Below are 16,279 nucleotides of genomic sequence, written 5' to 3' on the forward strand. Positions count from 1 at the left end.
TGATAAAATGGTCAAATTTTTTTGGTCATGTCGTAAAGTAGTTAGATACATTATTTATATTATTTTTGGTAGATGTGCTGTAAGCGCTGTGTTTATGCGTGAAGATGGTGAAAATTTTATCCTATCCCATCTGTTAATACAAGTTACCCTCTACATACTTGGTAAATTTAATTGTAATCGGTTCAGTATTTGCGTGAAAGAGTAACATACATACATCCATCCTCACAAACTTTTTTAAACATTTTATAACATTAGTAGGATTAGACAAAGGAGTACAGCAGTATATATTTCTAGAGGAATAAAACAAAACAGAAAAATCATTTAACAAATATATATTTACACATTAATAATTAAAATCGTCATTAAATTTCCTCTTCTTATTCCGTTTCCCAGTTTTATTCTTGTTAATCTTTTGTTTCGGTTGCTTCACTCGCTCTCTGGCCGCCATTTTCAAATGCCACGATCTCTTACTCTTCTTCTTCTCCATTTTAACGTTTTGTCTATGGACGTCAGCTTGCATCCTTAGTTTATGGTTGTTCCTCATTTTGTGGGGCGCGCCTGCTTTTGCTGTTAACCCTGTATATTCATCTATCTGATCATTATCTGGTCTTTTAACGAATTTTCCTACTGTTTCTTGGGGTTTTTTGTCAAATCTCGTTTTCTTAGCGTAACTCTCGTCGGGTATGGCTGGCCTCTTTCGTTTTCTATTCTTCCCTTTGCCTTTGCCAGCGCCATCTTCAGTGTCCTTGTTGGCTAAAGGATTGTTTGCTATCGACTTCTCCAATCTCTTCTTTCTTGCGTTTAACGCCGTTCTGTCTTCAATTGAGAAGGACACGATGGGTCTCTGAAAGGGAATAATAGTTTTTTAATATTTGGTGACCCATTTAGTGATGAAATATGACTGTTCGAGAACTTTTAAGTTAAAAATAAGTCCAGAAATAAATTGTTTATTTACTCAAAGGGATATTTTTTAAGATTACAGAGTACACAAACGCTCCTATTGTATGTGTGTACTTCATTTTGGTCTCTTTTAAAAAGGTGTATCTTTTTTATCTGATACGATACGTACAAATTTCTAACAATGCACCAAAGGACATTTAACGGCATAAAATCCTCTGTGCACAATTCCATATGAAACTTAAGATTATATTTTGACTTTGATTAGAAATGACATTTGTATTTAGATTTTTTTACTCACATTGTTTTTGTCAAATACATCGGGATTGTTGTTCAGTTTCCTGAGACATGCGAGCGCGTCCTCGTGCCGCGTGAACATTACGAAGCCGTAGCCTTTGGAACTGCAAACAAAACAAAAATATTAATTATAAGAAAACCATACAGAAAACTAAAATGTGTGTGTGTGTGTTCATGCGTTGACAAATAAGCTGCTTTTTTAATTTTTTTTTAAAAACGACATTATATTTTATGAACAAGAATTATTATGCTAAGTGTAACCTCAACTTACTTAATTCACTTCCATAAAAAACATTTACACCTATATTATGACTTTATAATAGATGTTTTTTTTTTTTTTTTTTATTATAGAGGGAAAAAATACTGTTAAGTATCTCAGGTCATGATCTGCGACCTGGTATGTCGGTCTCGATCGTGGTGTCATGATCCATACCGACTAAAACAACCCTCTTTCTCCAGCCCATATCCCCGCGGGATGGCCGTTAGGCTTTACTTCACGGGGGGGACGTATAGCATTGCTGCTTTTTTTCTCCTTATTTAGCTGTTACGCCACAGCTTTTCGCATCTGCTCCTTGCTTCGTAGGTCTTTTAATACCTCTGTTGCGAAGTTGCTTGTTGCTTCCCATGCTTGTTTTGATGAGAGCATCGCTGCTACTAACGTTTCAGGACAAACTTCTGCTCCTACTATACTTTTCCAGGTCTGCCGAGCTTCCTGGTAATCTGGACATGCGAAGAATACATGTTCGGCGTTTTCGTCCTGTCCGCTGCATGTTGTGCAGTCTGGAGAGTCTTCGTGTTTGAACCGGTGCAGGTATTCTCGGTAACAACCGTGGCCAGAAAGCATTTGAGTCAGGTAATAATTGACCTCGCCATGATTTCGGTTGACCCAGGGTTTAATTTGTGGAATGAGGCGGTGAGTCCATCTTCCTTTAGTGGAGGTATCCCATATACGTTGCCACCTTTCGACACTCCTTCGTCTTTCATCCCTTTTCAACTCAGCCATTGTGAGTGTTGTGCTGGATTTCTTGCGGTTGTATAGGTTCTTCCGTTCTTCTGCTAGGACTTCAATTGGAAGTAATCCTGAGATCACGCATGATGCCTCCACGGAGACGGTACGAAATGCGCTGGCAATGCGTAATGCGCTGACCCTGTACGTCGATGCGACTTGTCGTTTGGGTTGTTGCTTTTGCAGCACGTCAGACCAGAGTGGAGCACCATACAGAAGTACGGACGTTGACACAGATGATAGCAGTCTTCTTCTATGTTGTTTGGGACCTCCAATATTGGGCATGAGTCGGGCTAATGTTGTTGCTACCACCGCTGCTTTGGTTGCTATATGTTCAGCATGTTGGTTGAAGCTTAGCCGTGAATCCAGCATTATCCCAAGGTAGCGTACGTATGGCTGCGTTGTAATCTCATAGTTACCGACTGTGAGTGACATTGTTTCTGGCAGTTTTCTACTGGTGATAAGTACGGCCTCAGTTTTGTGCTTTGCTAACTCCAGTCCAACTGAGTTCATCCACTCTTGAATAACTTGAAAAGTCCTATCGAAAACCCAATTTACTTCCTCCGAGTATTTGGCTACAACCACCACGGCCAGGTCATCGGCGAATGCAATGAGTTGTGTTTCACTAGGCACTTTACATTTGAGTAGCCCGTCGTACATGATATTCCATAGAAGGGGACCCAGTACTGAACCTTGCGGTACTCCTCCGGTTACACTGTATTCCTTAGGTCCACCTTCAGTGTCATATATGAGGACCCTGTCATTAAAGTAGCTGGCTACTATGTCCTGAAGATAGTCTGGAACTTTCAAGTTTGAGAGCGCTGCCATTATAACATACCATCTTGCTGAATTGAAAGCATTCTTTATATCTAAGGTGGCAACAAGGCAGTACTTCTTGGAACCTCCTTTCCATCTAGCACCGGAAATCGCTTGTTTGGCAATGTCAATGACAAGTCCAATGGCATCTAGGGTGGATTTGCCTTTCCGGAAACCGTATTGGAAGTTCGACAGTAGCGGTTCGACCACTTCTTCAATTCTGTTATGAACTATTCTTTCTAGTATTTTTCCAGTCGTATCTATCATACATAGAGGACGGTAGGATGATGGTTCGTCGAGGGGTTTATTGCCTTTCGGGAGCAGTACCAACCTTTGTCTTTTCCAAATTTTGGGAAAGATCCCTTCTTTGAGGCAGGCGTCGAAGGTTTCCAAAAAGATTCCTGGTACGGATTTTACTGCTTGTTTCAAGGCTACATTAGGAATGCCATCCAATCCAGGAGCTTTGGTGTTTCCAATTCTACCGCAGGCGTCAATAAGTTCCTTGTGTGTGACAGGTGGTATTATGGAGTTCTTATCATCAATTTTTTTATATTTTAGCTTTGATTGCTGTGGGAATAGCACCGTGACTATTTTCCTCAAGAAGGTTGGATTTGTAGGTGGCGGAGTTCGGTTATATTTTAGTTTTTTCATGACCACTTTGTACGGTCTACCCCAGGGATCACTTTCTACCTCTTCTAACATTTTGGTCCAAGAGTTTCTTTTGCTCTCTTTGATTGCTTTATTTAACACTAAGCGAGCTTCCTTATACTTCTTGTAGAGTTGCTGAAAGTGAGGTGTTTTCCTGCATCTCTGGGAGAGTCGTCGAGCACGGATGCACTTTCTCCTTAGCTCGGCAATATTGTCATTCCACCAGTAAACCGGTGGCAGATTCCCTGTTCGTCTTCGAGGCATGGTTGCATCACAAGCAGTTGTTATTCTCTTGATAATCTCCCAAGCCTTATCCGACGCATGCCGTGCTTGAGTTGGTCGATCGTCCATGGTTACATGGAAGAGTTCGGGGTCGAAAATACTGACCTTCCAGCCATTTCTATTTGATTTTTGCCTCACTGGTCTGGATTTCACTTGCCCGCTCGATACCTCCCAATATAAGGCTCGATGATCGCTCGTAGTATAAACTTCGGAGACATGCCAAGAGGTATTTTCCTTTGCGAGAACGCTGCTTACAAATGTGACATCAACAATCGAGGTTGCTTCTCCTCTACTAAATGTAGGTTCGTTCCCCTTGTTCAACAAGACCACATCTATTGCAGACATTGCCTCTATCAGTTATAATAGATGTGTGTGTGTGTGTGTGTTATGCGTATGTGTATTATAAAGGCTATACTCACGGGTGTTTCCCGTCCTTTTGTAACGGCGCCCTTAAATCCCTCATGACCCGCGCCTCAGTGATCACAGCGCCCTTGCTGGCGAACCGCCGGCACAGGCGTCGTAACGTGTCGTCCGTGTAGTTGGGTGTTAGGTTTGATACTACGAGACGGTAGCGGGACACGAATCTATCGAAAGAGAAGACACAATCAAGATCAATTGAAATTTTATGTTAGTAAAAATGTAAATTAGACAAAAAAAAATTAAAAAAAAATGCTATTCTGGCATGGTCTGATTAGAAACTCAAACTCATATATTTATTAATTCAATTATACTTCGTTTAAAAACACTTTTGGATCGTCTAAATAGAGATAAATAATAATATACCACCGGTTCGAAAAACATTTTTTACAGAGAAAAGCCAACTCTGAAGTAAAAAATAAAAACAATTCACCTGAAAAAGTGATCTTTACAAAATAATTATTAACAAAATGATAACTGCAAACCACCCTTTATAACACCTTTTAACGTACCTCCAAATACTCCCCTTTTATAAATAAAAAAAAAAACGATCAACATACCTATTTAAATTCTTCAACATCTGCGTCTTGCTCCTCTCTAACGCAAGTCGCTTCGCCATATCGCTCGCGGACACGCCCAGCGCCGCCTTCGTGCCGGCCACCACCACTGTGAAACAACTCACTTTGTACTAACTAACTTCTTAACACTCACTCACTTCTTAACACTCACTCACTGCCATACCACAACCTCAGTGAACCAACTCACTTTGTATTTACTGACACACGCACTCACTTAGTTCAAACTCATGCACTAACACACTAACTCATCATCAACATCCTCATCATTATCATCACGTTCATCGTCAACATTCTCATCACCGTCAACAACTTCTACATTGTCGATAACAACATCAACATCATGATCTTGATCGTCATTAGCCTAAAGTATACTTTCGAATAAAAAATATCGATCGTGGCGCAGAATTTGCGTCATCATGTTTTTTTCCATTCTTTATAAGAATTTTTGGATAAATTTTGTAATAGAAAAATATGTGTAACAATAGTTTTTGTAATTTAAAAATTGATTTCATTTATATTAACTAACCTCCTTCCTTCACCAAATACAAGTTCCTATTATCTTTCGGCTGTTTCTTATCCTTGAGTACGTTTTCCCGTTTAAGCGCCGGCTTCACCATCATAACTTGACCGTCGAGTCGGAGTTCACTGGGCGGTAATGCTAGGAAACGATCTGCGTCTTCTTTGTTCTGAAAACGATATTTGGCAATAGATAAAAGTTTGGTTAATAACATTGATGTACAACAAACAATAAGAATCATGCTAAAAAATTGTTTGAAGCAAAACTCTGCTTGTGCGCGTATTAGGCAGAATTTTTTAATAAGCGATACTTTAGACTTTGAACACTCGGTTTGTACTAAACGTTACAGATTCAAATCATTTGCCTAGCTGTTTCATTAAACGTCGGCGCCTTATAATAAAGAACCTAGCCTCTTGTCGTATTGTCTGATAAAGCGCGATATTTAGTTTATATAATATTATAAAATTATAAAATACTAGCTTCCGCCCGCGACTCCGTCCGCGCGGAAAAATTAAGAAAAATTACGATTTTTTTTTTCTACGTATTTTTCCGGGATAAAAAGTATCCTATTTTATGCCCAGGATAATAAGGTATAATTATACCAAGTTTCATCGAAATCGAACCGTTAGTTTTCACATGATGCCTGGACATACAGACACACAGACAGACAGACAGACAGACAGACAGACAGACGGACAGAGAAAAATTTTTTTAATCACATATTTGGGCTTGGTATCGATCCAGTAACACCCCCTGCTATTTATTTTTTCAATATTTTCAATGTACAGAATTGACCCTTCTACAGATTTATTATATGTATAGATAAAGTTATCCACACATACATACCACAAACTTAATAAAAGCAGATCCCTTAGAATGTTCAGTGAGTTTGTCCACACACACAAGCGCATATTTAACGGGGCCAGTTTTCTCCGCAAATGCTTGTAATTGTTCATTGTCTATACTAAATGGTACATTGGTTAGGAACACTGTGCATCCATCCTCGGCGTCATTGAGTTTTATCCTGAAATTTATAGTTTAATACCTTTATTACGTAGTACATATTATATTACTTCTAGAAAATCAAGCATTGGTGAGATCTTTAAAGAGGATACTTTAAATTTATAATTTTAATTTAACTGGACATGACAAAACAAATAACGTCAAAATTTCTATTTGTTGCATACCTTTTTAACTTTAAATAAAATTTTACACTTAAGTTTTTTTTATTATAATTAAACAGGGGATTATACATTTTTCTCTAAAATTAAAATCACTATAGCAAAAGAACTAAGTTTGTATCTTCAAACAAAACATACCTTTGTCTTTCTGGTTGTGTACTAGTTACACTTTTATCATCATCCTCTGCTTCATCTTCATCGTCGTCATCCTCATCCTCGTCATCCTCTTCATCCTCTTCACCATCTTCATCACTCTCATCCTCATCAGAATCGACTTCTGGCTTTTCATCATCTGATTCATTGTCACTGTTATCGCTGTCTGACTCACCTGTTATAAATTATATCTTTACATTATATCTCTTAAAATTTAAAAATTAAAATTAAAACACTCAAGATCAAAAGTTAATGATATATTGATGATGCACACAACACATGCTATTAAGCTATGTATTAACCCATTGATCACCGAGCGGCCCGATCGGGAATAGACACAATACATTTTCTATTGTGTCTGTGATTCCGGGGGCTGAGGGATAACATATTGTCCAGCCCAAGTAAATGGCACAACAGATTTCTGTCCAAGGCGCTTTTGTTGAATAGTAATCTTTCTAGCAAATACAAAGATTTTTCAAGATAAAAGCATTATTCTGGTATCATTTTTTTGATTATTATTTTATAACTATAAAATTTACACTTACTTTTAACTTCCTCCTTAACATCTTCACTAGAAATATTTAGAGGCGGCTGATCATCATCATAATCAGAATCGTCTTCCTTCTTCACCTGGTCTTCCATCTCAATTTGTTGGTTAACTACATGCTGCATGTATTTGTCTTTGGCTACAGCCCAATCAACGGATATGGGACGACCTGTGAAAGAACATAAGAACAATATATAACAATAAAACGAAAGTAATACATAACAAATATTACAATGCAAAAATTATACTAAATAATATGATATACTTTTATAATATAAGTTACTAGCTTTCCGCCCACTTTGTCTAAAACCTAATGAATTATATGTATACTAAAATCTTCCTCGAGAATAAGTCTATCTATTAAAAGAAACCGCATCAAAATCTGTTGCGTAGTTTTTAAGATTCAAGCATACATAGGGACACAGGGACAGAGAAAGCGACTTTGTTTTATACTATGTAGTGATAATTAAAATAACATTAAAATACATTTTTATGTAAAGTGGTTAGAATAAGTCTTATTATGATGTTATTTGAGAATATTACTATAATATAAATCCCATATTCCAAAGTCTCAAAGTGACATATCCAAAGTATTATCATTCCCATACAAATTAAAATATGTATAATAAATAGCACATGAATACGGAATGAAAAATCTAACTCACCCAAAAATGGCTTCATATTTGTATTGAGCAGAGCCTTCTTTGCCATGGGTACATTTTTAAAATGAACAAACGCGCAACCAACCAGCTTTCCATCTGGTTTCTTCAACAATTTCACTTCCTGTATAGTACCATAGGGCTCAAAGTGTTCCTTGAGTGTTTCTTCTGTGGCTTTGAACGAAACATTTCTGATGATGAGCCGAGCATTACGATTAATTCGTACTTGTTTTTCCTCTTTCTTTACTTTCTCCTCTCTTTTTGCTTTCCTTACTTCTCCATTTTGTTCTTCTGTAAATAAGAGTAGACTACATCAATAAAAAATAAAAAACGTATATTTATTAAATGTGTGTGTTTTAATTAGTTTTATACCTACAAAAATTGTGGTGAAGAAAAATACTAACATTTACAGTATTGCAAATGTGAATGAAAATAATAGAATAAAATAGTAAAAATATATAAATATGCTTAATCATAGCCAACCCAAATCAATATGCCACTGTCTTCACAAAATATCAATCTTAGGACCTATCAGTTATTAGCTTCATAATTATGTAAACTATGATTTGTTTAATCAATAGTCAACATACCTTTAACTCTAGGTGTTCCTTCTTCATCGTCAGAAGAAAAGCTAACAGTTTTCAGATTTGGTTCTCTATTGGGCAACTCTCCAGTGTATTTGTCCTTTTGTACTGCCCACGACACATATATTGGTCTACCTGTAAGAGCAAGAGTGTGTTATACCCATGTATTACGCCCAGTATTATACAAATTATACTACTAATATTATAAATGCGAAAGTTTGTATGGATGGATGTATCTATGTTTATTACTCTTTCACAATAAACTACTGCAAAGATTTAAATTAAACTTTACAATAATATAGGTCATAAATCAGAAAAACACACGAGCTATAGGAATAATTGATTTTGCAGGCGGATGAAATCGCGCGGCACAGCTAGTCATAGTAATTAAATATTATAAGTTACCTACCTAGAAATGGTTTCTTATGTGTTTCAACTAGCGCCTTGTTTGCCATTGGGACATGCGTAAAGTGCACAAAAGCGCATCCAACAAGTCTTCCATCAGGTTTCTTTAATAATTTGACCTCCTCAACAGTTCCATATTTTGAAAAGTGTTCTTTTAATGATTCCTCAGTAGATTTGAATGAAATATTTCTTACTATGAGTCGGGCATTACGGTTGACACCGTCTTTATACTTGGTATTCGCTTCTGAATCCATATTTCCCTCTTCTGGCATTTTGGCTAATGTTTCCTAAGATCAACACGTGTGGCGAGCACTGTTCGTACCGATTAGGTTATCAGCTCGTATTGTGTATATACAACTGTAAAAATGTATCTATACTTTTTATTACGATATATACTATGTAAAGTAATTATACTATTTAGTATAAATTATTATAGAAATAAATTTTCTACGTTCCACAAAAAATCACAATTTCGTGTTATTTAAAATACTGTCATTTTGACACTGACACCAAAAATGTTTTTGACACGAGTTTTGACATGATTTGGTAGTGTTGTACGCACTGTAGTGCATTGTAAATAAATATTATTATGATTTTCTTCAATAAATTAATTAACAAAGGAATCCCATATGTACATAAGAGCCAGCGCGCACGAGCAACTTTGTCTCCGCAACTATTTTGTCTCTCCCATCAATTTGTATGGGGAGTTGCGTCGCTACGTGCGCGCACTTTCATACTAGCCCATGGGTGGGAGAGACAAAATAGTTGCGGAGACAAAAAAGTTGCGGAGACAAAGTTGCTCGTGCGCGCTGGCTCTAACATAATAATTATCATAAAAACAATAAAATGTGATTCGTTATGCTGAAAAGTATATCATTAAGAACTTAAAAGTACTGTAATTTAAAACCGGTAAAGCATACAAACAATATAATACATCTCTTTGACCAAAACAGCTGATTGTCAAATCGAATTCATAATCGCAAAATTGATTTGAAATTTTTATTTTGTAAGCGAAAATAATAAGAAACATGAATATACGAAGCACATATCGTATATTTAGTAGGCCCGCCCTTCTATCTATGATGTGTAAAAGAGAAAAAGGGTACAAAGTTGTAAAGAGACCGGATCCAAAAACCCTACGAATGCCTTCAGTCGCCGATGCTCCTAGTATTATGGATATATTAAAGGAAAAAATACGCTTAAATGGTCCGTTAACTGTAGCTGAATATATGCACATAGTGATAACTAACCCAACAGAGGGGTATTATATGAAAAAAGAAGTAATTGGTCAACAGGGAGATTTTGTAACCTCTCCAGAAATAAGTCAATTATTTGGAGAAGTATTAGCAATATGGTTTTACTCGGAAACGCAAAAGATGGGTTCGGGGAAACCGCTACAAATCGTTGAGCTGGGACCTGGTAATGGTACTTTAATGGTTGACTTTTTAAGGGTGGGTTAGTTTTTATATAATAAGAAATGAAACATTTACACAACATAATCTTTATTTTTATAAACCTAATGTATTATTGCCACTCAGGAAAGAAATGACTTGAATATTGAATATGTGTTTATACTAGATTCTTACAGATATTTAGTTTCTAATAAATATATTACCTTGTCAGGTCTTAAACAAGTTTAAATACAAATCCAATGAACTGAGTATACACCTTGTGGAGATATCAAAGACGATGCAGTTGTTGCAAGCTGGTAGATTGTGTGTGAGCCATAAAGAAAGTGATATTGAATTACCTTATGACAGAGAGGTAATATAGTTTTTTATACATATTTACCTAAATAATTAATTTGATTTTCATGATTATTTTCTTCATTAGTCAGTTGCTTGTCAGTTGCTAGCTAGAAAGCAGTTGAAATATGAATGAATAGTGGGATATTATTATAATTTTTTTTTTAATTTTCAGGGTGAAACAGTAAGTGGCATAAAAGTATATTGGTATAATGATCTCAAGAAGGTCCCAGAGAACTTTTCATGGTATATCGCACATGAATTCTTCGATGTATTACCAGTTCACAAGTTTGAAGTAAGTACTGTTTTAAGATTTTTCAATAATAACAATTTGTGTATGTACATTAGTGATTGGGTAATAAGGAATAACACTTTTATGCAATAAACATAGTGGAATAGATTTATTTCTAATTTCTCTACTAGAAAACTATTATCGTACATCATTTTTTCTAATGTTTTACAAATGTGTTTGTTTATAATGGTTAGTTTGAAACGAGGTGGCATTGTTTTAATAGATCCAATTGATATATTTCTGATTAACCATCAATAATTTTATCTTTTATCTTTAAGAAAACGAATAAAGGCTGGCGGGAAATTTTAATAGATCTAGACGAGAATCAGAAGCCATACTACAGAATATCGGGAGATGAAACACAAAGCGTAAAATTACTTGTCCGTCCACCTCTAGACGCGGGAGATAGAACTGAGCTAGAAGTCAGCCCAAGGTCTTTGGGAATTGCCAGACAATTGGCGGAGAGGGTTGACCAGTTTGGTGGTCTTGCATTGATAGCAGATTATGGGCATGAGGGTGAGAAGGGAGACACTTTCAGGGTAAGACTTTTGTAGTAATATGGATGTAATATTGTTTTTTTTGGTAAAATTGTTGAGCCGATTTGTTCGTGTCAAGTATAAAAACAGTAGACAGAATTCTGAATTAGGTTTGCATTCTAGGCCTCAAAATCTAATTCAAAATATGGACTATGACTGATTGACTTGATTTTTTTAATGAAGTAAAACAGAAAAATGTAGCTGTATGACATTTCACTAAATAAGAACACTGATTTATGAAATTCAAAAAGCTTTTTGATTATGTTATAATTATAAATTACACATACTCACAATACCAAATTCTTTTAATTTCAGGCCTTCCACAAACACCAAGTAGTTGATCCATTGGAAAACCCAGGTGTATCAGATCTCACAGCTGATGTGGACTTCAGTCAGTTACGAGTTGCCGCGTCAAAGGCACCGGGAAGAGATAACTATGCAATCGTCATGGGTCCAGTGCTGCAGAAGGACTTTTTAGAACGCATGCAGGCTAAAGCTAGATTAGAGGTAATATTGCTGCAAGTGATTAAAGATATATGAGATAAAAAAAGGACGAAAATGTTTTTTTTTTACGAGTAGTAAAATTTAAAACTTTTGTTGTAGCTAAACAGCTAATGTTGCCTCTTGCCTGTCTGTGATTATTCTGTACTAGCTTACCGCCCGCTGCTTCGCACGCTTTGTCTAAAACCTAATAAATTATATACTAAAACCTTCCTCTTGAATCACTCTATCTATTAAAAAAAACCGCAACAAAATCCGTTGCGTAGTTTTAAAGATTTAAGCACACAAATGGACATAGGGACAGAGAAAGCGACTTTGTTTTATACTATGTAGTGATTAACTTGAACATTATTTTTTTCAGGTATTGATAAATAGTGCAAAAAATGAAGAAGATAAAGAAAAGTTAATAGCCTCTTACAACATGCTTGTGGACCCACAGAAGATGGGAGAAAGATTTAAATTTATGGCGTTTTATCCCTCTGCCATGGCAGAAATGTTAGAAAAATACCCTCCCGTGGGCTTTGCTAATCTCACCATTAAATAGATGTACATTGTAACATTATGCTTGTTATGTCTTGTAAATAAATAGTTATTTTAAATTTTGTGCTGTGTTTTATTTCTAGAACAAAGAAAATATCCACATTTTACTAAAATATTTAGGTACTAATACCTACCTACACAGATTCAGAAGCAGTGCAGGATGGAAGAAATTCTGTGATGGCATTGAATCCTGTAATCAAGCAAACAGAGTGCGCAAAGTCATCTCCTGCTGCAATACGTCCAAGCTGGGATCGATCAAAAAAGGTGACAACACTCTTACAAAAACACCAGCTGAGACGGAAGCTGTTCTGATGCAGACACACTTCCCCGGCTGCAAATTCATACAACGACACGAAAGGAAAGACACAGCAACCCACAAACCATGTGATGAAAACTGGAGTACTGCTGAGCTCATAGTCAGTAAGGAAAAAGTACAATGGGCAATCGACAGCTTTCAAGCGTACAAGGCACCTGGTCCAGATGGTATATACCCGGCTTTACTACAATGGGGGGGACCGATACTCACGTCTCATCTATCTGCCATTCTGACATCCAGTCTTGCTCACGGCTATATACCGACCAGCTGGAGGACTGTTGACGTTATTTTCATTCCTAAACCAGGGTAAACAGACTACACGGATGCGAAAGCCCACAGACCTATCAGCCTCACATCCTTTTTACTCAAAACACTAGAACGGCTCTGTGATAGACACATTAGGGATACTGCCCTCGTGCGTATTCCACTACATCGGAACCAACATGCTTACAGCCATGGTAAATCTACCGATTCAGCCTTACACTGTGTGGTGTCCAAAATAGAAGAAGCCCTACAAGAAAAATCAATGTGCCTGGGCACTTTCATAGACATTGAGGGAGCTTTCGATAAGACACACTACTCAAGTATACAAAACGCCCTATCACAGCATGAGGTTAACCCCACAGTAGCCTCATGGATTATAAACATGCTAGGCAGTAGAGAGATACAACTTAGCAAGGATAAAACAAAGAAAGTGCTGGTCACCAGAGGCTGCCCACAAGGGGGAGTACTTTCACCGCTCCTGTGGAACCTAGTTGTGAACGACTTGATCAGCACACTAAACAAAAACAAATTCCATACCATTGGATATGCAGATGACCTAGTAATACTTATCTCCGGTAAGTTCACGAGTGTTGTCTGTGAAATTACACAGAGAGCTCTATTAATAGTTGAGCGCTGGTGCAACAAATATGACCTTTCAGTGAACCCGCGCAAGACGGAACTTGTTCTATTCACTAACCGACGCCTTCTAGGAAGCTACCAGCTACCAAAGCTATTTGGCTCCGTACTTCAGTTATCGAAAGAGGTTAAGTACCTCGGGATTACCTTAGACGATAAACTCAACTGGAACAAACACCTTGAGAATAAGATCGAAAAAACAAGCATCTCTTTCTGGCAGTGCCACAAAATGATTGGTAACAGATGGGGGCTCTCCCCGAAAGTCACAATGTGGCTCTACAAAACTGTCATAAGACCAATGCTAACTTACGGCTCTGTGGTTTGGTGGCCAAAGACACAACAATCGGCGGCTATAAGAAAAACTGCAGAGATTTCAAAGACTCGCCTGTCTGGCAATCACTGGCAGCATGAGCACAACACCGACTGCTGCGATTGAGGCAATGCTCGACCTGCCACCACTACATCTTTTTGTAAGACAAGAAGCTCTAGCGACAGCTGTAAGGTTAAAGACACAAAACCTCTGGAGAATGTTGCCTACAGCACACAGTAAGATCTTAACTATGGCAGCCGAGAAGGAGTCCTCACTCCTTGCCATAAGTGATAAGATCCCAAAACAATTCATCTTTGACAAGAAATATAAGATACAGCTGCGTGAATACACGTCAGAACACAACAGCGTTGAAGACCTACTAATCTTCACGGACGGGTCCAAGACTGGAAATGGGACGGGTGCTGGGGTCTTCTCTGAGGACCTAAACATTAACATCTCGCACCCCTTGGGACCCCATAATACAGTCTTTCAGGCTGAATGCCTAGGACTTCTACTTGCAGCTTCGGCCATAATTAAAAGAAATGTAACAAACTATTCGATTCGGATCTTATCGGATAGCAAAGCAGCACTCATGGCAATCAAAAGCCATGAAATCACTTCAGGGTTGACCCTTGAGTGTCACTTAGCCCTAACTAAGGTATGTGACCTGGGAAATTCCCTAGTACTACAATGGATAAAAGGACACAGTAACTCACGTGGAAACGATGCTGCTGATATACTAGCCAGAAGGGCATCTGAAACACCGGTCATGGGACCTTTTCCCATTATACCGATACCTGCTAGCTGGACCCGGATGATGATTACCCAGCTCACTAGCACTGCTCAGAGAGCAGAATGGTCAAGCAGATCTGACTGCAAGCAAGCCAGAGAAGCCCTACCGGACATTGACTCGAGACTTGCACGTCGGCTTCTCAACCTACGTAGAGTGCAACTACGCGTAATAACAGGGACCCTCACAGGGCACGGCCCCTTCAACAAACATCTCTTCAATCTAGGGATCACAGACAGTCCGCTATGCAGAGCTTGCATGGCGACCGAGGAAACGGCAGCCCACGTCATCATGGAATGTAAGGGGGTTGCGGAGTACAGGGCAAGACACCTGGGGTCTCCTGGGTCCCTCCCCGAAGCCTTTGGCAGCCCTCACAAGCTGCTTGGCTTCATGGAGGAGCTCGGGTGGTTTCAGTTTTAGCTGGTTTCCCCCACCTCCCTCTCTCACGCAAAATAGGCGCTTGACGTCGAGTTGCGGAGAAATGCCCGTCTATTATTATTATTATTATTACCTACCTACACACAGTATTTTTTTTAATTTTTACTGCTGTTTTTTTTTTCAATTCATGACGATTTAAAAATAATTGCTTGCTGGTTCAATAATAATTATAAGATAACGGGAAGAAGCAACAAATCCTCAAAATATATGGCTTAATGAAATCGCTCCTCCGATACACCGGCTCAAGCTACTATATTATTGCTCTGTGGCTCAAGGTAAAAAGTGAATTATTACTAATTAGTGTAGATAGCAATGTGTATATGTATCATTGAGATAAACATATGGAGATGACACCGCCTACATTACTTATGTTCCGCTCAACATACGCCATATGGCGTAACTGCACGCTCATTTTTTATTTTTTTTAAAGTGAAACGCATCAAATATACCTTCGTGTGTGTTTTCCGGCTAGCTAAAGTTAAAAATTCATAAATGGGTCAAGGACGCTTTTACAACAGAATTCCTCATAATATTTAAGAGTTCAGTAGTTCTAAATTTAAAACTTATATAAAAAATGTACTAATTCAGAGAGCCTATTACAGTATTAAGGAATATATGGACGATAAAAACCCATGGAGGGTTGTCGCGTAAAAACCACAGGACAGTTCTTTGGCATATTATGATTATAATGTACATAATATAATGTATTTTGTAAAAATAAATTGTAAAACTGACATGATTTAAAAGAGCAACTAAGTATGGAGTTTCTTGCCGATTCTTCTCCGTAGATACTGCTTTCCGAATCGGTGGTAAATGTTAAAATATGTAATGACGTTTAATATAAATAATATAAATAAATGTTTGAGTTTGAGTTACGATATTGCACAAATAATACGGAAAAGTGCAAAGGAATAACTTTCATCG

At 37.6% G+C, this 16,279-nt stretch overlaps 3 protein-coding genes across 3 annotated transcripts; 2 read left to right on the top strand and 1 right to left on the bottom strand.

Moving 5' to 3' along the window:
• Positions 1 to 317: 317 nt before the first annotated feature.
• Positions 318 to 11,961, bottom strand: LOC123701318 (RNA-binding protein 28-like). The gene is made up of 12 exons (XM_045648747.1): positions 11,852 to 11,961; positions 8,992 to 9,344; positions 8,589 to 8,717; positions 8,005 to 8,289; positions 7,338 to 7,508; positions 6,778 to 6,967; positions 6,305 to 6,482; positions 5,468 to 5,627; positions 4,924 to 5,029; positions 4,366 to 4,530; positions 1,199 to 1,298; positions 318 to 844 (listed from the first exon to the last, which is right to left on the bottom strand). Exons 2-12 carry the CDS (start codon positions 9,257 to 9,259, stop codon positions 344 to 346), a joined length of 2,253 nt encoding a protein of 750 aa, XP_045504703.1. The 5' UTR covers positions 9,260 to 9,344; positions 11,852 to 11,961; the 3' UTR covers positions 318 to 343.
• LOC123701323 (protein arginine methyltransferase NDUFAF7 homolog, mitochondrial) lies at positions 9,940 to 12,663 on the top strand. The gene is made up of 6 exons (XM_045648754.1): positions 9,940 to 10,438; positions 10,611 to 10,751; positions 10,908 to 11,027; positions 11,303 to 11,563; positions 11,876 to 12,067; positions 12,423 to 12,663. Exons 1-6 carry the CDS (start codon positions 10,016 to 10,018, stop codon positions 12,603 to 12,605), a joined length of 1,320 nt encoding a protein of 439 aa, XP_045504710.1. The 5' UTR covers positions 9,940 to 10,015; the 3' UTR covers positions 12,606 to 12,663.
• Positions 12,664 to 14,257: 1,594 nt separating this feature from the next.
• LOC123701541 lies at positions 14,258 to 15,337 on the top strand. The gene has a single exon (XM_045649044.1). It carries the CDS (start codon positions 14,258 to 14,260, stop codon positions 15,335 to 15,337), a length of 1,080 nt encoding a protein of 359 aa, XP_045505000.1.
• The last annotated feature ends 942 nt before the right edge of the window (positions 15,338 to 16,279 follow it).

The sequence above is a fragment of the Colias croceus genome, chromosome 21 (assembly GCF_905220415.1).
Source record: "Colias croceus chromosome 21, ilColCroc2.1".
In the NCBI taxonomy this organism is placed as follows: domain Eukaryota; kingdom Metazoa; phylum Arthropoda; class Insecta; order Lepidoptera; family Pieridae; genus Colias; species Colias croceus.